Source organism: Podarcis pityusensis (assembly GCF_964106645.2).
Source record: "Podarcis pityusensis genome assembly, chromosome: 13".
Taxonomy (NCBI): Eukaryota; Metazoa; Chordata; class Lepidosauria; order Squamata; family Lacertidae; genus Podarcis; species Podarcis pityusensis.
The window spans coordinates 13579690-13606577 of record NC_138038.1 but is presented as its reverse complement, the minus strand read 5'-3'; the positions used below and the strand labels follow the sequence as shown (position 1 = coordinate 13606577).

General features: G+C 45.7%; 1 protein-coding gene across 4 annotated transcripts in view; it reads left to right on the top strand.

Annotated features, from left to right (window-relative positions):
• Positions 1-21817, top strand: part of GJC1 (gap junction protein gamma 1) — a 41719-nt gene extending 19902 nt beyond the window's left edge. For all 4 annotated transcript variants that reach the window (XM_080976939.1, XM_080976938.1, XM_080976936.1 and 1 more), the window contains exon 2: positions 20227-21817. In XM_080976939.1, coding sequence (XP_080833065.1) covers positions 20246-21421 — 1176 coding nt within the window. In that variant the 5' untranslated portion in view covers positions 20227-20245 and the 3' untranslated portion in view covers positions 21422-21817. The remainder of the gene's footprint in view (positions 1-20226) is intronic.
• Positions 21818-26888: the final 5071 nt, after the last annotated feature.

Sequence of the window (26888 nt, the reverse complement as noted above, 5' to 3'; positions counted from 1 at the left end):
AAAGAAAGCAGAGGTTGAGATCTTGTGCAATGCCTTTTTGTCAAAAGTTTGCTGTTTCTTTTCTGCCCTGTGTGTTTTTAGTTGGGGGCGTAGTTGTGCGGTTAACGCTACAGGGGGCCTAAGGGCCTTTGTATGTTTTTCAGTATTGCCACCCCACCAAATCTGATCAATATTGATCAAGCTGATCAATATATCACTCTTGGGACTTATCCACACGGGAGTTTGCTGTACTTTTGCAGCTGTTGCATTTCTGTTAAATTTGAGTAGTCCGCATGATGTTACCCTTAAATGCAGGCTTCCTCAACCTCGGCCCTCCAGATGTTTTTGGCCTACAACTCCTATGATCCCCAGCTAGCAGGACCAGTGGTCTGGGATGATGGGGATTGTAGTCTTAAAACATCTGGAGGGCAGAGTTTGAGGAAGCCTGCTTAAACGACACCAGTCTCAATGCTTCCCCACCTGTAAATTTGGGTTTGTCTGATCCAAGGATGATCCAATAAGGGGAGACATTAGCCTTCAAAGCACTCCATTTGGGCTTGCAAAAAGTGGTTTGGTTTTGGGATGGGTGAATCAACTCTTGACTTGGTGCTGTTCCCCTTTCCATGCCCAGAACTTCCTTGATGCTTTCTTTATTTTCTGGCTGTGCTCGTAACTATTTCTGGCACACTCCTGAACGGATCCTCCCCCCCCCCCCCCGGTGATTCCTCAGATTTGCAAAGGGGGCAAAAAAAGGAAAACTGTGCAAGCAGCCCACATTAAAAATAGTATGCTGAGAATTTACAGTTGCCTAGCCTGAGTCTATGCTTTTCTGCACTTCAGGGCATGGAAAATATTTGAAAAACAAAGTGTGTGCACATTTGTGTACATGCATGGTTGGTACTTAATTAGCACAATGGGGGAGGGAATCAGACGCTAAGGCAGTGCCTACTGGCTGGTTCTCGTTTTCCTTTTGGAACATGGGTGTGTTGCGAATGATGTAACATAGGTGTGTGTCAAAGGCACACTAGTAAGGAGATGAATAAATTTTGTGGGTTTGTGTGCGAGTCTGTCACGGTGGTCCTTGTCATGGCTCATGGTTTTCAGAAGCAGCCACTCCTGACATCGGAGCTGTCCGGATGCGTACTCCAAGCCCTTGGTGCATGACCTCTCAAAAAAGCCTGCAGGGGGGGTGTTTGCGTGCCTTGCCTCTGCTGCTGTCATGCCCATTCACACTTCACATTTAATCGTAGGTGAAACGTGCTCTTTTGTGCGAGGTTATTGATTTTCCCCCCAAGGAGTGGTCTTCGAGCGAAACTGTTTCCGAAAGCAGTTTCACATGAGCAAAAGAAAGCGGGTTTAGCCCCCCAAAAGTCCTGAGCCAACCCAATCCCGCTGTTTGTTTGTTTGTCGTTTTGTTCTTAAACTGTGTTTCTATCTTCCTCTTCTTTTAAAGAGTGCAGACAGATGTACCAATTTGAGAGCAGTGGAGCCACTTTGAAAGTTCCCCTGCTGATCTCCATATAAACATACCTTATTTTGCCCCAGGATAAACTGTGCTGAAAGGATTTGGGCATGTTTTCAGTGCGGTTTAGCTTAAACTGGAGAAAAACTGGCTGTGAAGCTGTTACCTAAAACCCACCAACACCTTTGCAACCATTCCTGGAGCAGTTTTTGCAACTGCTTTTGCAAATTTAATTTGATAAGATAAAGGAAGAGTGCGGTGATACACTGCAACGTTTTACGTTTTTGGGAAAGCAGCATGGCTGAGTCAGCATCCTACTGCAGGGGAGGGCAACCAAGATGATCAGGGGTCTGGAAACCAAACCTTATAAGGAATGGTTGAGGGAATTTGGGTATGTTTAGCCTGGTAAAGAGGAGACTGAGAGGAGATATGATAGCCATCTTCAAAAATCTAAAGGGCTGTCCCAGGAAGGATGGAGCAAGCTTTTTGTTTTCATGAGTTCAGCCTACACATGAGTAGGGCCATGGTAGAGACTCATGCCCAACTGGGTATTTTTCTCCTGCTACGGAGGGTAGGACCCAATCCAATGGAACCAAGTTACAAGAAGGGAGATTCTGACTAAACAGGAAGAACTTTCTGACAGTAAAAGCTGTTTGAACAGACTCCCCTGGGAGGTCATGAGCTGTCCTCCTTTGGAGGTTTTTAAGCAGAGGTTGGATAGCCATCTGTCATGGGTGATCCAGTTGAGATTCCTGCCTTGCAGAGGGTTGGACTAGATGACCCTCAGGATCCCTTCCAAATCTACAGTTCTGTGATTCTTAAGTTGCAAAGCTGGGATGGCACTGTCCCAGCTCCTGCCAACCCAGCAGTTGGAAAGCACACCAGTGCAAGTAGATAAAAGGGTACTGCTGTGGCGGGAAGGTATAAACGGCGTTTCCATGTGCTCTGGCTTCCATCATGGTGTTCTGTTGCACCAGAAGTGGTTTAGTCATGCTGGCCACATGACCCGGAAAGCTGTCTGTGGACAAAGGTCGGTTCCCTCAGCCTGAAAGCGAGATGAGCCCCCCAACCCCATAGTCTCCTTTGACTGGACTTAACCATCCTTTACCTTTACATTTACAGGTGATTTATCCTCAGTTACCACTGTTCAGAGGTTAGGTTTTAGGTCTGAGAACGTATTTTATCTGTGTGCAAAACCTAACACACCAGCCTTGTTTAAGTCACAATTGCCATTGATAGCAATGTAGCTCCTGCAACGTAGCTAAAAAGTGTTCCTAAACTACTACTACTAATAATAATAACAATTTTATTATTTATGTGCTTCCCATTTGACTGGGTTGCCCCAGCCACTTGAGGTGGCTCCCAGCAAAATGTTAAAAACACAATAAAACACCAAACGTTAAAAACTTCCCTAAACAGGGCTGCCTTCAGATGTCTTTTAAAAGTCAGATAGTTGTTTATTTCCTTGATATCTGATGGGATGTGCTAAACGGCCTCGGTCCAGTATACCTGAAGGAGCGTCTCCACCCCCATCGTTCTACCCGGACACTGAGGTCCAGCGCCGAGGGCCTTCTGGCGGTTCCCTCACTGCGAGAAGCCAAGTTACAGGGAACCAGGCAGAGGGCCTTCTTGGTAGTGGCGCCCTCCCTGTGGAACACCCTCCCACCAGATGTCAAAGAGAACAAGAACTACCAGACTTTTAGAAGACATCTGAAGGCAGCCCTGTTTAGGGAAGCTTTTAATGTTTGGTGTATCACAGCATTTTAATATTCTTTTGGAAGCCGCCCAGAGTGGCTGGGGAAACCCAGCCAGATGGGCGGGGTATAAATAATATATTATGATGATGATGATGATGATGATGATGATGATGATTTGGGCTGCTTTCCCCCCTTCCTTGGTACCTTTCCCCTTTCCATGCTAGTAGGAGCATGCAAGAGAGCATGGAAAGCTTCTTTTGAATTTTCAGTACAGGACATGCAATTTTCTGTGTCTTCCAACAATCTGTGTGCCTGGATTTGATGAAAGAGCAAAGGCAGCTAAGTTGACATATTAAATTTTTTTGACTGCAGAAAAACATCCCGTGGATCTATAGCTGCGTCCCCGTCCCTGTCCCCCCCCCCCCCCCGATTTCTTTCCCCAGATATTTTGACATCTTGGTTTTATGTATAGAACAAAGATCTAAGGTCTAATAATTTCACAAGTGGTTTTTAGATTCTTCGGAAAAGGATGGGGGGGGGGGGATGATCAGCCATGCCTTGTTAAAATGCCCAGACTACGCAAGCAGAGCAAAAGCCTCTTGTCAAACAAAACGTCTCTTGAGAAGACGTTTTCAAATCAACATTGACATTAGTGGCTTTTTTTGAACTCGTCTTCTGTTTTCAACATGTCACATGAGATGGGCAAGGCATGCTTTGAATAACCCCAGTTATTTGGAAAACATTTGCAAAAGGGGGGGGGATGTATCAGAATTCTCACTCAGCAGTTATATAAGAACCATAGAATCATAGAATTTATAGAGTTGCGAAGGGACCTTAAAGGGTCATCTAGCCAAACCCCCTGCAATGCACAGAGATGAGAGATTTTGTTTTTAAAACTTGCATAGAATTTTTGAATTAGGATTCAGGCACACAGACCTGGAGGCACAAGTTTTGTGGTGTGAACTGGCTTTTACCTGGGCTTTCCCAAAGCACCTTCAGACTGTCGCTATTTTGGGGTGGGACTCAGTCACATACTGGCAAACCCAGGCTGCTTAAAGGTAAAGGGACCCCTGACCATTAGGTCCAGTCGTGGCCGACTCTGGGGTTGTGGCGCTCATCTTACTTTATTGGCTGAGGGAGCCAGCGTACAGCTTCCAGGTCATGTGGCCGGCATGACTAAGCTGCTTCTGGCGAACCAGAGCAGCGCACGGAAACGCTGTTTACCTTCCCACCGGAGTGGTACCTATTTATCTACTTGCACTTTGACGTGCTTTCAAACTGCTAGGTTGGCAGGAGCAGGGACCGAGCAACGGGAGCTCACCCCGTAATGGGGATTCGAACTGCAAGTCCTAGGCTCTGTGGTTTAACCCACAGCGCCACCCACATCCCATCCAGGCTGCTTAATTAAAGTTCATTTGGAGCTCTCCTGCAGCAAATCTGCTTGTCCCTGCTGAATGAGACTTTTGCCATAAGGAAAATGCACTAGAAAGCATAGGGTAACATTTATTTGATGCAACACCTTCTAACATCCTGCAAGCAAATCGGAATGAATGATCAGTAAATAGCCGAGGATTTCTAACCTCGCCACATAATTTGTACAAGCAAATCAGGATGGATGCTCTGTATACAGTGGTACCTCTGGTTGTGGACAGGATCCGTTCCGGAGCTCCGGTTGGATCCTGAGGTTTCCGCAACCGGAGGTGCCTGTTCTGCGCGTGCACGCGGCACGATAGAGCGCTTCTGCACATGCGCGAGCAGCGAAACCCGGAAAAATACTTCCAGGTTTGCGGCTTTTGCAACCTGAAGTTTACGTTACCCAAGGGTAATGTAAGCAGAGGTTCTACTCTATACAGGTAATCTGGACTCCATCAGATAAATAAGAACGGTTCTGTTTAAAATGTGCGGTGCTCCCAGAAGCTGCGCTTACTCTGGAAAACGGCTCTCTAGCCAGGGTCAGGACTGTGGTGCATATTTTAACACACTGTGTGTTAGAAACTCAGATATATAGTCTAGGCGCCAAATGGCTCCTTAAAACAGAGCTTTCCAAACTGTGTGTCGCGACATGTTCGTGTATCGACTGCAGAGTGTAGGTGTGTCGCATGAACGCTCCCTGTGCTCCTCTCGGGGCTGGAAAGGGGTTAGTTTAACCTCCGGTTTGCTAGTAAAACTGAATTGCCATGTTGTGAAATGATGCATGTCTAAAAAGTGTCGTCACCAACATGAAAAATTTGGAAAACTCTGCCTTAAACCAAAGTTGCAGTCGCCAAAATGGAACGACTAGCTTCCATTTTGGGGCCAGACATCTCTAAAACCTTGTTTTTCAAATGACAGAATGACTGTGATTGATTCTCAGCGAAACATCAGGCTAGTTCAGATGACAACCTTGAGCTAGGTTAAGAGCTTTGAGAACTTAAAAGATGAAAAGTCACTTGATCCAGGGACAGCCCCCATATATATTGGCCTATTCCGACCTCTTTTTCTTAATGGTGACTGCTCCTGCTCAGGCTGCACAGGAAAAGCAGTTTGGTTCCAGAAATTCATTCTGATTGTGCAGATAAAATATAACTGATAGAATTCTACAGGGGTGGGGTTTTAGTGTGTGAAAACAGTCCCAATCCAATGATTCCCAGATGGTGGGGACGTCAGGCGCCATCCCGGCACCTAAGCATCTTCACTTGGTCGCAAGTGGTCAAAAGCCAGGTGCAAAATGAGTCTGGCCTCTGGCTAATTTCGAGCACTGAACACACACAAACACACAAAAGTGGTCGCAGTGATGACGTCCCCCCCCCCCCAAAAGCCTCCCCCTGCTAGCAGCAGCTTTGTGGGGGAGGTGATTTGAAGTGGGACCATGATTCGAATTGCCACCCTCCAGCAGATGGTGTGTGGACAAGACATGTTAAGTGCTGCCAGTGTCAGTTATTGTTCTGTCTACTGATAATTCAGTACAGTGGTACCTCGGGTTAAGAACTTAGTTCGTTCTGGAGGTCCGTTCTTAACCTGAGGTACCACTTTAGCTAATAGGGCCTCCCGCTGCCGCCGTGCCGCCAGAGCACGATTTCCGTTCTCATCCTGAAGCAAAGTTCTTAAACTGAGGTACTATTTCTGGGTTAGTAGAGTCTGTAACCTGAAGCATCTGTAACCCGAGGTACCACTGTAGTTCCTTTGCAGCTGCAGTGGTGAGTCTTTAGAGATGCACTCAGGAAATGTTGTTGGTTAGAAAACTCATTCGTAGATACTTGTTTGGAATTACAGTGGTACCTCGGGTTACAGACGCTTCAGGTTACAGGCGCTTCAGGTTACAGACTCCTCTAACCCAGAAATAGTACCTTGGGTTAAGAACTTTGCTTTAGGATGAGAACAGAAATTGCGTGGCGGCGGCGTGGGAAACCCCATTAGCTAAAGTGGTACCTCAGGTTAAGAACAGTTTCAGGTTAAGAACGGATCTCCAGAACGAATTAAGTTCTTAACCCAAGGTACCACTGTACCTGTTTTTCAATCTATGCCTATGTAGGGCTGGGTAACATCAGCTTTCCAGCATCACGGTCCAGCATCCCCGGACCCCATCCCTGGCAGAGCAGTCCCCGGTGCTCCCCCCACCTTGGGGGAGCCAGAGCTGGGCTGGGGAATCCTTTACCTGCTCGGAGGAGAGCAGCAACTGCACGCTCCTCAGCCGAGCAGTTAAAAGATGCAGAGGGAGGAACAAGCCTCGCAGATGCAGTTTCTTTCTCCTTCTGCATAGCATGAGGGCAGAATGGGATGGCGGTTTCACCCAGCGATATATTGCTGCTGAAACCACTCCTGAGTCCCTCTTCTCGCAACGCTCACTGGAGGAAGTCGCCAGCAGAGGGACTTTTTTTTTTCATGCATAATTTTTATTAATTTGCATAATGCAAAATACAAAAACAAAATATAAAAGTTCGATTCTCATTTTCACAGGTTTTTAAGTATGACTTCCTTCAACCTTTCCACAAATCATCCGTAATAATCTTTTATAAAAGTTCGCATTTCTTAATTTGTAATGCCATTAATCATTCTAGTTCTTCCATTTCTCTTTAGACAATACTCTTTTCTTTTTACAGAGCTCCTTTAAAGCCCACTAGTGTTATCTGTCCATCACTTAAATTTTCCAGATATTTCGTAAAACTTTCCCAATCCTTAATGAACCTCTGGTCTTTTGAATATCTAATTTTCCCTGTCATCTTATCCATTTCCGCATAATCTGATAGTTTTGCTCTCCATTCCTCAATTGTCGGTAGGCCCTCTGATTTCCAATTTTGAGCTAATAAGACTCTTGCTGCCGTTGTTGCATACTGGAACAGCTTATGATCTTTCTTTTTTATCTCCCTTCCTACCAATCCCAACAGAAAAGCCTCGGGTTTTTTAACAAAAGTATATCTTAGAATTTTCTTCATTTCGTTATATACACTCTCCCAGAACCCTTTAACCTTTTGGCATTCCCACCACATATGGTAGAAGGTCCCCTCCCTTTCCTTGCACTTCCAGCATTTATTACAAGTTCCATACATTTTGGCTAATTTTGCAGGAGTCATATACCATCGGTAAAACATTTTCATTAAATTCTCCTTTAGTGTCACGCAAGCTGTAAACTTGAGATGTTTTTTCCAAAGTTTCTCCCATTCTTCAAAATATATATTATGACCGATATCTCTAGCCCAATATATCATTACCGACTTTACTTCCTCGTCTATTAAATTCCATTCCAATAACTGATTATACATTTTAGACAAAATTTTATAGTTGTTATTCAATATCTCAATCTGGAATCTAGAATCTTTATCAGCATATCCTTTGTCTTTAATATCTTTCCTGAACATTCCGTTTATCTGGAAATAGTGCAGCCAATCATAGACTTTCTCTTTGACCTGTTCGTACGGCTTCATTTTCCACTTTCCTTCTTCTTTCATTAACAGTTGTTCATAGGTAGCCCAATTGTCCCTCATGTTAATCTTTTTAACGCTCATGACTTCTAGTGGCGATAGCCAATGGGGTGTTTTAGGTTCTAACATATCTCTGTTCCTCTCCCATACCTCAATCAGTGGACCTCTGAAAATATGATTTTCGAAGCCCCTGTGTACTTTTCTCCTCCCATGCCATAGATAGGCGTGCCACCCAAATCTGTTGTTAAATCCCTCTAGGTCTAGCACTTCCTTATCTTCCAGTTTTATCCATGTTTTGACCCAGCATAGGCATGACGCCTCATAGTACAATTTCAAATCTGGCAGGGCAAAGCCCCCCCTTTCCTTCACATCTGTCAACAGTTTAAATTTTATTCTTGGTTTCTTGCCCTGCCAGACGAATTTTGAGATCACCCTCTGCCAGTCTTTAAATATCTTTATACCCTTAATTACAGGAATGTTCTGAAACAAAAACAACACTTTTGGAAGCACACACATCTTGATTGTGGCTATTCTGCCCCAAAATGACAGTTTTAGCTTGCCCCATGTTTCAATATCTTTCTTAACTCCTTTCCATACTGTCTCGTAATTATTTTTGAATAAGTCTATGTTTTTTGGCGTTACCCATATTCCTAAATATTTCACCTTTCTGGCCACCTCTTTGCCGTTTCTCTTTGTAATTCTTCAGTTTTATCTGTATTCATATTCTTTACTATAATTTTTGTTTTCCTTTTATTTAATTTGAAGCCAGCCACTTTTCCGAATTGGTCAAATTCTTCGAGTACCTCTTTTATTGAATCTATTGGATCCTCCATTGTTACAACCAGGTCGTCTGCGAATGCCTTAATTTTGTATTCGTTCTGCCCAACTGTTACTCCTTTTATCCCCTTATTTTCTCTTATTGAATTTAGGAGGACTTCTAACACCATTATAAATAACAATGGGGACAGTGGACATCCCTGTCTTGTTCCTTTTGCTATTCTTATTTCTGCTGTCTCCACATTATTTATTATCAGTTTTGCCTTTTGTTCCGTGTAGATTGCCTTTACCCCGTTATAGAATTCAGTGCCAACCTCCATATATTCCAATTGTTTCAGCAGGAAATCCCAGATTATGTTATCGAATGCTTTCTCTGCATCCACGAACAACAACAAACCTTGTTTATCACACCTGTCAGATAAATATTCTATAATATTTACTATGTTTCTTATGTTGTCCTTCATTTGCCTACTCGGCAAAAAGCCCGCTTGATCTTTGTGTATACTTTCTACCAATATATTTTTTAGTCTCCTTGCCAGAATTCCCGCAAAAATCTTGTAATCTATGTTTAATAGGGAGATCGGTCTATAGTTTTTAATCTGTTGTAAATCTGAATCCTGTTTGGGGATTAGTGTGATTAGTGCCTCCTTCCATGTCTCTGGTATTTCTCTTTCTTTAAGGATATTATTCATTACTTCTTGCAATGGAGTCAGCAAGACTGACTCCATTTCTTTATAATAGCTACCAGTAAACCCATCTGGACCTGGGGCTTTCCCTTTTTTTAATTCCTTTATTGCTTCTTTGATTTCTTCTACCTCAATTAGGGCACTCAATTTTCCTTTCTCCACTGTGGAAATCTTTTTTATATTCTTACATTTTAGAAATCTTTCTATTTTTCTCAGATTATTCCTTTCACTGTTTTTAAAAAGTCCTCTGTAGAAATCCAAAAAGGCCTTCCTTATTTCCTTGGGATTATTTATCTCTTCTCCCTCCACCTCGATTTTATTTATTGTGTTCTGTTCCTTCCTTTTTTTAAGCTGCCAAGCTAATAGCTTTCCTGATTTATTAGCATATTCGAAGCTTCTCTGTCTTAATTTTTTGACTTTCCATTCTATTTCCCTATTTATCAACATTGCAAACTGAGATTGTAAAACTTTAATATTCTCTTTTATTCTCTTATTTTTGGGGTTTTTAGTTAATTTTTGTTCGTTGTCCATTATTTGCTGTAGAATTTCATTTTTCCCTTTTTCTCTTTTTTTATTCTTAATTGCACTCTGTTGAATGAAGAAACCCCTCATCACCGCCTTACCTGCATCCCACACCACCTTTGGTTTTGTATCATTACCTAAGTTATCCTCGAAGTATTCCTTTAACCTTTTCTGAGCTTTCTCTACTATCTCTAAATCAGCTCCAAAGGCAGTCTCTCTCTGAGGGCAGTCTGGAGAGTCAAGCAACAGAGGGAGAAAAACTATTTTCCGATCGTTAAGTAGCCATCAGAAATCGTAGATCTTTCCAACTCAGAACTGAGATGTCAGCAGGGAGATGGACGTGCAGAAGAGAGTTATAAACCAGGCTGATCCATACTGCAAAAGTAGGTAGTCTTTGTTAATTAGCCTCTGCAGCGTTTCCGTTTCTCCTAATGGCGTCGGCACTTTCTCTTCCGCTCTCACTTTACTGTAATCAGCACAGAGAAAGACTCCTCCTCCTCCTTCCCCCTCAGTTCATTAGGCGGTTCCAATATAGAAGCTTTACCCTCTGTCCCCTGTTTTAAACAGTCCTATATTTTTTTAATAGGTATCCAAATGCTTTAATAAAAGAGTCTTTCAGGGAAACAAAGCAATCACTAGGGGAACTCACTTTCTTTTCCGCGCTCTGGTGCTTTCCTGCGTGTTCGCTGATTCCGGATAAAGGCTGAACTCCATAAACCGTTTATTTTCCGCCGGGTTTCTCTGTTCCAGAAACGTTGCACCCCTCAAGTTTAGCTTACTCCCCGGTTTCCTATGCTTGAAAGCGGAGCGCTAACCCTCGGCGAGACCGGGGCTTTCCGCTACTTGGGAGGGTGGATATGGCTGCCCTTGACCTGCTGCTCAGCGCCGCCGCTCTCTTCGCCTCTTTTTGAGGTTACCTGACGGCGAGGCGAGCCGCGACCAGTCTCTGCTGGGCCCCTGTACCTCCGGACACCCTCCAGAGGTGTATCTGGGGTGCTTTTCGCCCTTCGGCACCCCCTTTTCCTCCCTTTGTAGGTCGGGATTTTCGCTCTCAACCAAATCCCTTCTCGCTTCGAGGACGCGCTCCACCGGAAGCCGCCAGCAGAGGGACTTGGGAGCAGTGGCGGTTTCACCAGTGATATAGTGAAGCGGACTCTGTGGTCTGCTTCTCAGACCGGTCCTGGGTGATCTATTGATATATCGCCCAGGCCTACACCTCAACAATTTCCCTTAGACGCCCCATTGAATTCTGAAGCCATTTCCAAATAAGTGTGTGAGAGACATACTTATGGGATGAGGGATAGGGGAGGCCATTAGCTTTGCATCTCATTTGCTGCCTTTAAGCAAATAAATTGGGAGATGCGATCAAGAGTCTCCCACGTAATGTCTAGTTTTACCCTAGTTGGCCATGTTCTACACCCTCAAAAAACTAGTTAGGGGTTCTTTTGTGTGTGTGTGCTTCTCTGGTCAGATTATTATTTTGGTTGTCATTTAGTTGTGTCCGACTCTTCGTGACCCCATGGACCAGAGCACGCCAGGCACTCCTGTCTTCCACTGCCTCCCGCAGTTTGGTCAAACTCATACTGGTAGCTTCGAGAACACTGTCCAACCATCTCATCCTCTGTCGTCCCCTTCTCCTTGTGCCCTCCATCTTTCCCAACATCAGGGTCTTTTCCAGGAAGTCTTCTGTTCTCATGAGGTTGCCAAAGTATTGGAGCCTCGGCTTCAGGATCAGTCCTTCCAGTGAGAGCTGAATGAATTGTTCTGTGTTACTGGTTCTCAGGGAAAAGGAATCGTAACGAGTTCTGGAAAACCTAGGTTGCTAATTAAATCTACCAAAATTTGACCCCATATCTCTGCCCCCAAAACCAGACCAGTTTTGCAGGGCATGGAAATGGATGGCGGTGTAGTTGGCATTTGTACGCAGCCTGAAAGATGAATGACTCTAATTGAATTTAGGAGACATAATCAGATGTGGCCGCTGCTGGAATTTCTCCCTTGAGTGCATCCATCCTTAGTAATTGCTCGTTTATTAGCTCTGCAAAATGCACATACCCGCTTCTCCACTGTCTTTCTACCCCTTCCCTAACAAGGAATGTGTTCGTGTTCGGTTTATAACCTGCCTGTACCTAAAGGCTCGAAAAGAATCCTGCTGGAATGTTTTTCAGCAGGTGAGAACAGGGGTTGAGCTGGGGAAGGGCTTAGCCCCCACCTAGACCTTTCCTGTTGCATCCCCCTTGCCTTGCCTTGCTGCTGGTATCACATGCTGCAGACAAAACGCTGGCAGGACAATAGCTCAGTCCCTAGAACATGAGACTCTTAAGGGTTGTTGGTTCAATCCCCATGTTGGGCAAAATATTCCTGCATTGCAGGGGTTGGACCAGATAGATGGCTGTTGTGGGCCTTTCCAATTCTGTGAGAGCCAGTGTGGTGTAGTGGTTAAGAGCTGTAGACTCGTAATCTGGTGAACCGGGTTCGCTTCCCCGCTCCTCCACATGCAGCTGCTGGGTGACCTTGGGCCAGTCACACTTCTCTGAAGTCTCTCAGCCCCACTTACCTCACAGAGTGTTTGTTGTGGGGGAGGAAGGGAAAGGAGAATGGTAGCCGCTTGGAGACTTCTTCAGGTAGTGATAAAGCAGGATATCAAATCCAAACAACAACAACAACTCCTCCTCTTCTTCTTCTTCTTCTTCTTCTTCTTCTTCTTCTTCTATGATTCAAAGGCTGGCTCTTATCAGACTGACTATAGCTCTTTATGGGAGCAACAGTGGTCATCCCCTCTACTGATCTTGCCCTGCAGGTTAGCTGGTGACATGTCTACCCTGGTGATGCTATTATTGAAAGCCAAGTCAGTACCTAGTAGGGCCACCCTCAGCTATGATTTAGTTATGCTTGAGCCGGGAGCTGGCCTGAATGGAAGAGCTGAAACCTGGGTGGGAGAAATGGGTTGGAGTGGATTGAACTCGACTCCATACCGACCAAGATTGGAGGGGGTGTCACTGTAGGCAGCCCCACACTGGATCTCTCGGCAGGTTTTGCTACCAATGACTGTGTTGTCCTCCTGGGGTGTCTCTGCGACTTGGGTGTTGGGGGGCACTGCTCTGGAATCCCCCCCCCCACTTGCATGGCTGGTCTCTGGGAATAGCATGAAGCTCTGTGGGCCAATGTTATATCCCCAATGCAATTTAACTTCTTTATGAAGCCATCGGGAGCAGTAGGGAGATTGGGGGCCTCGAAACCTAACCTGGTATGGATTGGACGCCTTCCAATTTTGGGAGGGAAACGGCTGACTATCCCAGGAATGAGTCTTATACTTAGGTAAATTTTGTGACAATTTGCTTGCCATTGCTTGAGGTCCAGTGCTGAGGGCCTTCTGGCGATTCCCTCGCTGCGAGAAGCCAAGTTACAGAGAACCAGGCAGAGGGCCTTCTCGGTAGTGGCACCTGCCCTGTGGAAGGCCCTCCCACCAGATGTCAAAGAGAAAAACAACTACAGTGGTACCTCGGGTTACATACGCTTCAGGTTACATACGCTTCAGGTTACAGACTCCGTTAACCCAGAAATATTGCTTCAGGTTAAGAACTTTGCTTCAGGATGAGAACAGAAATTGTGCTCCGGTGTGCAGCAGGAGGCTCCATTAGCTAAAGTGGTGCTTCAGGTTAAGAACAGTTTCAGGTTAAGTACGGACCTCCGGAACGAATTAAGTACTTAACCCAAGGTACCACTCTACCAGACTTTTAGAAGACATCTGAAGGCAGCCCTGTTTAGGGAAGCTTTTAATGTTTAATAGACTATTGTATTTTAATATTCTGTTGGAAACCGCCCAGAGTGGCTAGGGAAACCCAGCCAGATGGGTGGGGTATAAATAGATTATTATTATTATTATTATTATTATTATTATTATTATTATTATCTGTTTGAGATATTACCCAGCTCTTTTCTTGCCTCTTACATAGGCATACGGTTTGCTTGATTTTTTTTAAGCCGCCGCTGCTACTACTACTACTGTAACGGAGCTTCCCGTTTTACTGCTGTGGTTTGTGGTGGAATGTTAAACACAATCCTGGCAACGGCAGTACATTTCTTGCACACAGTCCGTGCCTTTGGGCCGCCGTACCCAGACCTAGACATTGAGCGTGTGTGTGTGTGTTCTGCACGTCCGTGGCTGAACATGGAGCCAGAACTAGAAAAATAGTTTGTCAGGAGAGGAGACCAGACTGGGCTCTTCTCTCTGACATGCTAGCTTTTTGGATGCAGGGACTTCTTCAGACATGATTCCCCTTCCCCACCCCTTATACCATTTGAAATGATGCTGTTTGGGAGAAGCTTCACCCTTGTTTCCGAGCCAGTGTGGTGTAGTGGTTAAGAGCGGTGGATTCGTAATCTGGGGAACCGGGTTCGCGTCTCCGCTCCTCCACATGCAGCTGCTGGGTGACCTTGGGCTAGTCACACTTCTCTGAAGTCTCTCAGCCCCACTCACCTCACAGAGTGTTTGTTGTGGGGGAGGAAGGGAAAGGAGAATGTTAGCCGCTTTGAGACTCCTGAAGGGGAGTGATAAAGCGGGATATCAAATCCAAACTCTTCTTCTCTTCTTCTAATTGTATAAATTAGCAGCTTTCATTTTTCTCTGGGGACGGGTGACCTCTGAACAGCAAGGCTGCAGAATGTTGCTTTTTAAAAAAACAAAGCAAAACCACGCAGCTGAGCCAGAAAACAGATAAAAATGGAAGAATAATACTTTTTGCTCTGACTTCCCCTTTGTCCTCAGAAAAGCCTTTGCCATTCTCAGCGGTAATGCAAAATTATGACAACTACAGGGAGTGAAGTTCCGTCCTGTAGCTTCCCTTTAGTGTACAATACCCGGCTGAGTTACAAATCGGGAAATCCCTGATATGAATCCACAATGAACTCGCTATCCAGGCTGGCAACTTCTAGCACTGTGCAATCACCGCTTTTTCCACTCTCTGCTGCTGCTGCTGCTGCTGCTGCTGTTTAATTTCTGAGTTGTTTCTTACAAAGAAGTATTGAAGCTGTTTATGGGCCGAATGAAATGCAGTGGTACCTCAGGTTAAGTACTTAATTCATTCCGGAGGTCCGTTCTTAACCTGAAACTGTTCTTAACCTGAAGCACCACTTTAGCTAATGGGGCCTCCCACTGCTGCCGTGCCGCCGGAGCCCGATTTCTGTTCTCATCCTGAAGCAAAGTTCTTAACCCGAGGTACTATTTCTGGGTTAGCGGAGTCTGTAACCTGAAGTGTATGTAACCTGAGGTACCACTGTACATATCGGTACATCTGTTTATAAATGTTTATTCACAATACAAACATGTAAAATGAAAAAAGAACAAATCTTTCCCCACCCAGCCGTAGGATGAGCACCCAGCTGCTAGCATAAAAAAACATGGCTGCAAAAACTAATATGGCAGTGCCCCAGAACCCAGGAGAATAGGAACGTCTTTACTTGGTGTTGCAAGATTATAGCGTTGAGGGCCTGGCAAACTTCCCTGGGGAGACACTTATGTGTTCCACAGCCTGGGGCCCCCATTTTCACCATTGTCACATCCTTCCAGCCTTCTCTTGGAGATGGCACAGAGGGAATTGAAATTACCGCTGACTTCCCACACTCTTTTGGGTGTACATCTTTTTGTGTTCCATTCAGACTGTTGGGCGTGACAAAGCTTCGTGAGTGTGCCATTTTGTGCAGTGGGTTTTATTTTTCTAATCGATTTCTACATTTGCACTGAGGGATGTTTCTAAAAACTTTTAAGCACTGCTGCATGAATATATGTGCTTTTAATATGGGCCCTATGTGTTTGACCACAACTTTAAAAATTGAATGCGGCTGGGAAGGGATTGACATACTGCTAAAATGGCGGTGATCATTCCGAAGTGTTGTCTGAAATATCACTGCACTTGTCAAAACCATGAGAAAGCAGCCTTAAGGTGTTTTTACACCTAAGGTGATCCATGGGGATTGTAGAGCTGTTCTGCTCCTTCCCTGCAAGCAATTTGCACTGTCATGTAACTGCCCTATAGACAAATCAGAATAAATGGTATGTACTGTTATGTATTGGGGGGATGGGCAGACTCCCCATAATCTCCACATTCAGTGAAGGTTCAGAATTTGAGCAAACTCATGCATTCGTGAATTTAGCGAGGGCTGGGAATAACACCAGCTATCATCCCCATGAGGCCAACCTGGTGATGGTGGGTCGATGAAGAAACATTGGTTTCCGTTAGCCCCTCAGTGGATGTAATCAACCCGGCAGAAGGCCCATAGGGAGGTTGCCAGGGTAACAGGGGTGTGTGATGTCACCACAGGAAGAGAGGGTGTCCTTGTACAACAGAGGTGTGGGGAGCAGGGGTTTCTGGGAAGAAAGAACAGGAAGTGGGCAGAACTTCATGCAGGAACTAAAGAGCAGCAGGCTGTTGCAAAGAGAGAGTAGGATGGTGCTTAGGATCCCTCCATATCCATTGCTGGGCTGCTACGAAGTACAAGCCCCTCTTGGGATGTAAACGCGATGTTCTCTGTCTCCATAAAACTCTGCAAACGAACCATATTTCTTAAAGCCACTAGTCTCTGCTGCATCTCAATTTCCCCCAAGGAAACAGAAACTCTGGTTGAGTGCCAAGACCCCTGGAATCTCCTACTACCACTCGGCAGAAATTGGGGGGGCCTGTAACAGTATGGAAACCAGACATAGTTTTAACTGTTGTGTAACGGTTGTGTAAATCAGGATTCATGCTGAATAAACGGCTCATTCGTTTCTCCGAGAGAAAAAAAACCCCATGAGAGTACAACCATCTGATGATGGGATTCGGAGGAGACCCTCTCCCAGAGGCCGATCTAAATGGCTAGGATTGCAGTTCTAGCCTCCCCTTCCTTTCCTTGCTGGTTTTTTCGGGGGGCTAGGATGGTGGGCAATTCGCCTCTGCACCAGCTTCTGCTGGAATAGAGGAATGCTGGCTTTCTGTGCCCCCATTACGACTGTTCTGCCTGGCACCTTTCACATGAGATATGCATGTACAGTGCTACCTCGGGTTACAGACTCCGCTACCCCAGAAATATTACCTCGTGTTAATAACTTTGCTTCAGGATGAGAACAGAAATCGTGCTCCGGCGGCAGCGGGAGGCCCCATTAGCTTAAGTGGTGCTTCAGGTTAAGAACAGTTTCAGGTTAAGAACAGACCTCCGGAACGAATTAAGTACTTAACCCGAGGTACTACTGTACACACAAGATTTTTTTTAGCAGCACATGTGAACATAGCTCATTTGGGATAAAATACAGAACGGAACTCAACCCCGGTTGTAGGTTTTACAGCCTCCCATTACGGAAAAAAGACTGTTTTAATCTCCATGTATGTGGACACCTTAAAATGGTAAAGAGAGCATGAGGCCTTGAGGGTTGGGGTAAATGCCAGAGGAAGGAGACTTCCACAGTCTCCCTAGGCAGCTTCTTCCTCTGTTGAAATAGCCTTGGAAGTGGGAAGGGTTTCTCCCATAAATATAATCTTTTTCCTAATAAGGCGTGTTGGCCTGTCTCCTGAAAGATATTTCTGTCTCTGTCTTTTTTTTAAAAAAGAGTCATACTCTATGGGAGATAAGGGCCTAGGATTGGAGAAGGTTAACTTGCCCATGTCCATGTTTGGATTGCCTCTTGGCTGTAATGTTTTCCCTGCACGGTACATACATGTTAAGCCTTTTCCCCCTTTTCTTTTAAAAAAAAAGATTGGACAACTTCACAGCTCTTGTTTATTATTTTTAGCTCATCCTTAACTTCACAGAGTTCAAGGTGGAAGACATACAGTTTTCTCAGGCCTGTTTTATACCTAACAAGTTTGTGAGGGAGCGTTGGGTTCAATCTGAAGTTATCCAATAGACTTCATGGCTGAATGGGTGTTTGAAACCAAGTCTCCCTAGATTATGAGTTTGCGTACTTACACCAGACTGACTTTTGACCCACTTGGCAAGGTAGAATTTCCATGAAGAGCACAAATACACTTCCTTTATTTGTTGGCTGCGCTTCTGTGCTGATAAACGGCACTTAGGGCTGGGCGATAATCTGGTTTTCAACATCGCGATTATATCACCAGCCAAACATTGCTATGCACCAATATATCACAATGTCTGAAATAAGGATGGAGACATTGGCTGGCTTCATGGTTCCCCCCACATTGGTGATTTTTGCTTAGCACGCCCCCAGACACCATGATTTGCAGTATAGTGCCAGCTAAAAACCATGAAACTGATATCATGATATGGACTTCAAACCGGTTTTGGACAATATATCGCCCAGCCCTAATGGCACTCTGAGCTACCAATGACGCCTTTGCCTCATGCAACAGTGCAGGGTCCAAACTGTGAACCCGATTCTTTAGGGGCACAGAACCACAGAGCCTAGGGCTTGCTGATTGGAAGGTCGGCGGTTCGAATCCCTGCAACAGGGTGAGCTCCCGTTGCTCCGTCCCTGCTCCTGCCCACCTAGCAGTTCGAAAGCACGTCAAAGTGCAAGTAGATAAATAGGTGCCACTCCGGCGGGAAGGTAAACGGCATTTCCGTGCACTGCTCTGGTTCGCCAGAAGCGGCTTAGTCATGCTGGCCACATGACCTGGAAGCTGTATGCCGGCTCCCTCAGCCAATAAAGCGAGATGAGCGCCGCAACCCCAGAGTCGTCCACGACTGGACCTAACGGTCAGGGGTCCCTTTACTCTAACCACCTTCAAACCATGTTGAACACTGCCCAGCTGGGCAGATTCTTGAAAACCAGAGGATGGTATACAACAGTAGGACATCATATTCCAGGGTGGGTTGAAAAAACACACAACCCAATGATTTTAAAAGTTGCATTTTAAAACCAGACTTTAAAAATTTAAATAGGATCTTTTTTTTAATGACTTTGTTGATTGTTGGAACAATGGGGCAGTTGCTGTACACACCTTCCCAAGCACATGACTATGCAGAGTTACCTGTGCAGACCACCTGAATGAAGCCTGTGGAACATTGGTGCTCCCTGCACTTTGGGAACTCCTGCAGTAGGCTATATTCTAGCCATGCAAAATTAATTTTCTACACACACACACACACACACACACACACACCCAACCCCAACCCCATTCTCTGTATTTTCCATCTAAGCAAGTGGCATCACTGCTCAAGGATGCTTTCCAACCAGGCAGAACTACTTAAGAAGGGTTCAGAACAGGATGGGGTGCGCATGGCCTGGAGAGAGTTTTCAGGGCCAGATAGAAGCACATTTGGCCCCCTGGACCTGCAGTTCCCCACTCCTGCTTTAAACTAAGTTATCAAATGTTAAATAACATGCCTTTGGGGGTTATAAATTACGACTTGACACCCAGGCAGCATTTGCTTTAGGGCCAGTTCAGATATAGACTGCATTGTTCACTTAGAACGCTAAGCCAAGGAGTAGGCTTTGTTAAGCCGTTTGGATCCACTGGACCCAAAGCCTCATGGATCCCCTTGAGATCTGGCCCTCAGCTGCATGAGCCTGGAGCCCAGGAAGTATAAATGCTGTAATAAGCAGATATGTTTTAATGGTTACAACTACCAATTAGTTATACATGCTTACTTAGGAAATATGTTAATTGGAATGTTGGAGGCTTTAGCCTCCTCCTTGGTGATTTAAATAATAATTTAAATCAGTCTGTGATTTATATAAATGCCCTGCTTGTGAGTAAATACACACACTCAAATCCACATTTGTACATAGTTTAAAAACACAAAGGCGAAATAGATAAAGCATAGCAGCAGCAGCTAATTTCAAAATGCCACTTGGCAGTAATTTTCCTTTCCGTTGTGTGAACCGGCCTTTTCCTTAGTTGGGGTGTAATGTGGGGTTTTTTACGCTGGTCTTTGGAAATGTAGAGAATGGTTAAATTATTCAAGTATATAAGTAGAGGACAACATGCAATGGTAGAAACATGTATATGCAAAATGTTGGTAGACGAAAGTTTCGCAGAGCTGGAAATTTATACTTAGGTGCGTTTTTGTAGTATATTTCACGGCACAACAGGACAAATCTCATTTCCTTGCACTGTTTGCACGTTAACCAGTCGGTATTTCTGCTTCAGATTCCTTGCACTCTTGCAAAGTGGCTTGGGGATTAAGGGGGCTTTTGCTTTGTTTATATCGAGATATTAATAGCCATGTTCTCTTCTCCCCCAATCCCCCCCTTTTTTTGTTCTTAGCTAACAGCCTTTGACCACCATGAGTTGGAGTTTCCTGACACGTCTCCTCGAAGAAATCCACAACCACTCCACGTTCGTTGGGAAGATCTGGTTGACGCTGCTGATCGTCTTCCGCATCGTCCTCACCGCCGTGGGAGGCGAGTCCATCTACTACGATGAGCAGAGCAAGTTCGTGTGCAACACGGAACAGCCGGGCTGCGAGAACGTTTGCTACGACGCTTTCGCCCCGCTCTCCCACGTGCGCTTTTGGGTTTTCCAGATCATCCTCGTCTCCACTCCCTCGGTGATGTACCTGGCCTACGCCATTCACAAAATCGCCCGGATGGTGGAGCACGGCGAGACAGAGAGGAAGTTCCGAAGCAAGCCTTTCCCCATGCGCTGGAAACAGCACCGGGGCTTGGAAGAGGCTGAGGATGACCACGAGGAGGACCCGATGATGTACCCGGAGATCGAGCTGGAGAGCGAGAATAAGGAAAACCCGCCTCCAACCAAAGTGAAGCACGACGGCAGGAGGCGCATCCGAGAGGACGGCCTCATGAAGATTTATATACTGCAACTCCTGAGCAGGACTGTTTTTGAAATCGGCTTCCTCGTCGGCCAGTATTTCCTCTACGGGTTCGAAGTGAGCCCGAGATTCCTTTGCAGCCGGAAGCCGTGCCCGCACACGATAGACTGCTTCATTTCGCGGCCTACAGAAAAAACCATCTTCCTGCTCATCATGTACGGCGTGAGCTGCCTTTGTTTACTTCTGAACGTGTGGGAAATGCTCCACTTGGGGTTCGGCACCATCCGGGACACGCTGAACAATAAGCAGAAAGAGTTGGAGGACTCGGGGACTTACAACTACCCGTTCACTTGGAACACGCCGTCCGCGCCTCCGGGCTACAACATCGCGGTGAAGCCCGACCAGATCCAGTACACAGAACTGTCCAACGCCAAAATGGCCTACAAGCAGAACAAGGCGAACATCGCCCAAGAGCAGCAATACGGCAGCAACGAGGAGAACATCCCCACCGAGTTGGAGACCCTCCAGCGGGAAATCAAAGTCGCCCAGGAACGCTTAGACCTCGCCATCCAAGCCTACAACAACCAGAACAACCCAACCTGCTCCAAGGAGAAGAAGCCAAAGGGCAGCTCAAATAAAAGCAGCGGCAGCAGCAAGTCAGGGGATGGGAAAACCTCGGTCTGGATTTGACGCTGCCCTGCCTGGGAATTAATGCTGTGCTGCTTACGCTGACCAGCAGACTCGCTGCCTAAGGAATTCCAATAAATAAAATGTTTGGCTTTGTTTAAGTTCAGGGGTGTTTGGGGCTGCCAGAGGACACTCTCCAAAGTGGTGGGGGCGGGGGGGGGGGGAGAAGCGTTTGTGCTCACATTCCACTGTTTCCAGAACATTTATTTCTTGTTTCTTCCAGGTCAGGTGAAGACCCAGGTTTATTTTTTTATTTTTTAAAAACCCAATCATTCTCGTTGGAACGGTTTACACTGTGTGTACAGCATTATGGTACATTTTATTATGCACAATTTTTGGTATTTGTACATTGGATATCTCAGTTATACTTTTTATATTAAAAGGAAACAAAGTTGGTAATTCTGGGTGTTTTTGTAAGGTGTTTTTCTCTCCTTAGGCCTGCAGATCTAAAAAAAAAAAATTCACCCTAGATTTTCCTGAATTTTGACAATGAGGTGCTCCCCCCCCCCCAAAAAAAAGTTAGAGAAGCTCATGAACAGGGATGGAAATATTGGAATTTTTTAAAAGTGTCAATTTGATGCCTAGCACAATTCTTCAGCGACTGCTTAACTAAGAGAGAGGGAGGGATTGTGGCTTGGCAGCAGTAAGAAAGCGTTACACCAGCCGTGTATTTAGCACTTGCCTGGAGTGTCACAATCTGGATATTTAGCTTATCATTTCTTTAACTTCCGATGTGTGCTTATTTTTTTCTACACTAGTTTTTCAAACATGGGAGGAACTGAAATGGAAGAGAAGTGACAGCTTTTCAGAGAATTAAAGGGGGTAGGCTATGAAGCTTTCTAATATACCGTATTTTTTGCTCTATAACACGCACCAGACCATAACACGCACGTAGTTTTTAGAGGAGGAAAACAAGAAAAAAAATATTCTAAACGAAATAGTGGATATATGATTTTTGTGGTTCATGCTGTGGCCACAGACATGTGATCTGACAGTGAGTTTGGAGTAGCCCAATGCAAAAATCCTGAGGATCCATGTGGATCCATGCTTTGTAACCACGGAGGAGGGAAGGAAGGGGAACCATGGATCCTCTGCTCACGACTGCAGCAGATCCCTCCCGCCACCCGCAGGCATCCGCTCCATAACACGCACAGACATTTCCCCTTTCTAGGAGGAAAAAAGTGAGTGTTATGGTGCAAAAAATACGGTAATTCTCCACAGAATTGTGGAGTTGGGACTCTGAGGATCTTCTCGTTCAAACCCTTGCGATGCAGGAATAACGTAGCTGTCCCATATGGGAATCAAACCTCCAACCTTGGCATTATCAACACCCACTCACTAACCAACTCCAGGCTGTACCGCCTTCATCACTGGACAAACAGATTTTTCTGAGCTTTTGGAAGCGCTGTGAGAACTGAAATAGCTGCTTAAACCAGAGAACCATAGTCATTTGAGGTGTGGAATTCATGCACATGGATATTTGGGAGGCAAGTATAGCAAAATAATTTCGCCTCCAAATCTCCGAAAAAGGATCCTTTGCATACAGCCTTGTTTGAAGGGTTCTTCATTGTTGCTAAATGACAGGGCTGTTCTGATTAAATGGCTTCCCATTTTTCTCATTGCTCAGAGCAATATGAATTCTAGGGTGGAGGGGAGAGATGTGTTCAGAGTTTGTTTTGCTCAAGAGACCAGTCGGATTTTGGCATTTGTCTTAGGTTTATAATTAGACAACAGAGAAGGCAATGTTTAGTGCCTTCGGTGATGCCTTTTTGGCAAGGGCAAGGGAGAACAGAGAACAGAGATGAGAGGTTGATGTGCAGTGTACACTACTTTCAACTAATAATGTATTACACATCCAGGGCCGTGCTCTTCTGTTCTGCTCCCTGTCTTCTGGTGGTATGGGGCTATTCTTCGCGGAACTGCTCTATGATTTCTTCCCAAGGTATGGAAGTCAGGGGTGGCCAGGCTAAAAACCTACTTGGATGTATTCCAAAACGTCCAGCTTTCCATCTTTCTCTCTCAACCCCCCCCCCAAAAAACCCTCAAGGCAACTCAAAGTATGCAAATCTTGGCGGAGGGATAGGACTGGCTCCAGAGTTAGTCATGCTTAGGGTAGATCCTTTGAAATCACAAGACTTAAGTTAGTCATCCTGACTACACTTAAGCACGGTATCCAACCCCTATAAACTATATTCTGGAAGTTCGGATCCATTACTTCACAGCTTCCTTGGAAATACATGCCTGCGCTGCCTTTTAAAGGCTTCTAAAGGATAGGACTTGGGTGTATAACAGAGGAGAACAATTGAGTACAGTGGAACCTCGGGTTGCAGACGTAATCCGTGATGGAGGCACACCCGCAGCGTTCGCATCCTGATTCGGTGCTTCTGCGCAGAGTGCAATTTAGTGCTTCTGTGCATGTGTGAGCGGTGAAACCCGGAAGTAACTCATTCCGGTACTTCCGGGTTTCCTGCGGTCCATAACCCGAAAACACGTAACCTGAAGCGTCCGTAACATGAGGTATGACTGTATGTGGATCAGTGACTTCTCTGAAGATCTTAGTAAAGTAGCTGACTCGAATGCAAAAGAGACTGTCCCGAAAGTTTTAAGAAGATAGTCATAATCTTTACCAATCTTTCTGGACCAACTTTAGATAAATACATGGTTCTGGTTTTTAAAAGGCAGCACCTATCTGTTTGTTGTTGTTGTTAAAACCTTGAAGAGGGCTGAAAAAACATGCTGGATTTCTAAGTTCCCCTGAGGATGGTTTTTGTCCGCGATGGGAAGTTTGAAAAACCTTATCTGTGGATATCTTCATTAACCTTAGAATGAGGTTTGATCATTAACCCATCTGAGCTGAAGCAAGTTGGCTTATCTGACTATTCCTTGACTCTTCTATCGGAAATGGCTCTTGAGACGTAAGGTTATCGGATGCCTTAAAAGCTGCAATTGGGAGGGGCCAGTTGAAAGAGGAGCAGGAGGAAGGAGCCTGTAAACTGTCCATCTCCCTTTCGTGACCCTTCTCCAGACGTAGATGCAGAATGAGACCCGCCCAGCACTGCGGATGGGAAGCCTGCCAACAGTGGCACCAGGAAGAGTATACATGGGTGCCTGTTTCCATTTGCTTTGAAAAATGGGTGGCAACTGCACAGGCAGACCCATTTGAGGTGCCAATAATTGCCTTTTCCTGATGTGGATGCTGGTATGTCCAGTGCTTGCCTTCAGACTACAGAAACGGGTCTTGAATTCTACCTTTTTGCCCAGATGTATCGGCACCCAGCGCAAGATAGGGGTGTGTGCAGCAGCTGTTGTGTGTGCACAGCCCATTTGCACAGGCAAAGCGATGGGCGGAATGGGGCACATCCCTTGACAAGCTGAAAACGGCAGCTTTCAAAACCTTCTCTGAACAACCCAGAAGGACCAGTAAAGTAAAGAGTTGGAAAGACAACTTGCCCATTATTCCCAGTATGCATTGGGATGTGGGTGTTTGCATACTAGAGTGTGCCCGCAGTCCCCCTGAAGCCATGTAAAGGCCAGAAGGCCTGGCCTATGCCCTGCTTGGTTCATTGTAGGACAAGCCGCAGAATCTTCTGCGACACACTGTGGTTGCTGGTGTCCAGTGGTAGGGTGGATACCTGGGAGGCCAACAGTAGGGGGAGCCAGAGCGAACGGCAGGCGGGTCCCACCCCCTGACCAGTTGTAAGAAGGCAGGGGCAACCTGGCTAAGGGCAGGGAGGTTGGTGGGCCGGTGCCTCCTTTGCCTCTACTGAGGATGCAGAGAAATTACTTGGCAGGAAGGGAATCCCTAAAGGCAGGAAGTTGGAAAACCACTGTTGCATGTGTCCACGTACAGTGGTACCTCTGGATGCAAACAGGATCCGTTCTGGAGCTCTGTTTGCATCCTAAAGCGAACGCAACCCGCATCTGTGCGGGTCGCGATTCGCCGTTTCCGCGCATGCACGCGATGTCATTTTGAGCGTCTGCGCATGCGCGAGCTGCGAAACCTGGCAGTAACCTGAAAACTCTCAACCTGAAGCATATTTAACCCAACGTATGGGACGCGGGTGGCGCTGTGGGTTAAACCACAGAGCCTAGGGCTTGCCGATCAGAAGGTCGGCGGTTCAAATCCCCGCGACGGGGTGAGCTCCCGTTGCTCGGTCCCTGCTCCTGCCAACCTAGCAGTTTGAAAGCACGTCAAAGTGCAAGTAGACAAATAGGTACCACTCCGGCGGGAAGGTAAACGGCGTTTCCGTGCGCTGCTCTGGTTCGCCAGAAGCGGCTTAGTCAGAAGCGGCCAATAAAGCGAGATGAGCACTGCAACCCCAGAATCGGCCACGACTGGACCTAATGGTCAGGGGTCCCTTTACCTTTTTATGATGGTAGTTGCTTGGGCTTGCTTCCGCTTGCTTCTCTCTGCGACAATCATTTGCATTCCTTTGCACTTTGCGCAGGAAAAGAGGCAAACTTTTGCTGCCAGCAGTTAAACTTCTCCCCCCAAATGCAAAGTGACTTGAGCTCCAAACCCTTGTTTCCATAGCTGTTTCATATTCATTTTAGCTGCAAGAAGGAGAGTTCATCTTACTTTGAAATGGAGCATGTGTGGCTTCCAGTGAAGTGGATGTTTTTTTTATGCCGACGAGCCGTCACACGGCAAGTTCTCAAAACCTCTTTGTTGGGGAGGAAGAGGACTAGATGAATTTTTCTATTGAAGCCGGGCTTTTGCCCTGGAGCTCCTTGTCATTGTCGGCTTAGGAAAACGTCAAGCAACAGTGCTCGAGTGTCCCTAAGCATGTGCAGAATACATTTCCCCTCGCTGCTGAATAACTATAGCTTATCAAGTTTAATATTATGGGACAGGCTGTTCTCTCATAGGGTAGTATGTGGCTTCCAGGAAAGGCCTGGGAATAAAATACGCCTAATACTTGCTATTCTTTTGTTGGCAGGCTGTGAGTTTTTGCAGGTATTGAACACAGATGCAATAACTCCTGCGACATAGTAGGCCGCTTGCTATTGGCTAGAGGTACAAGATGCATCGGAATCTGATAGATTTGCATGCTTCTGTTTCATGATGAATTTTTCAGAAGCCACTCTTGTGGTTGCGGAACTGGAGAGTCTGCTCTGAGGACAATGAGAGAGCCGCGTCCTCAGGCATGGCCAGTGCAGAAGTGGGTGCTAGGGCATCCTGTCAGCTTGCAAATAAATCCAGAAAAGTTACTAGTCCTCAGCATTTTATTGTATTTTTAAAAAACAAACCATTGGCTATATATACTATTATCAGTCACTGATGCCCTACAGCGGAAAAAAGGGAGTCAAATTTTGATTTTTAAAAATAGAAGCCTCCTTCCTTGTCACAAGCAAGTTTAAAGACTTGTGTTAAATATAATTTTTATACGACATAACACCTGTAAACATTTCAAGTGTCCCGTGTGTTTCAGGTGCAATATCTGGATGTTGTAATGCTTGCAACAGCCTT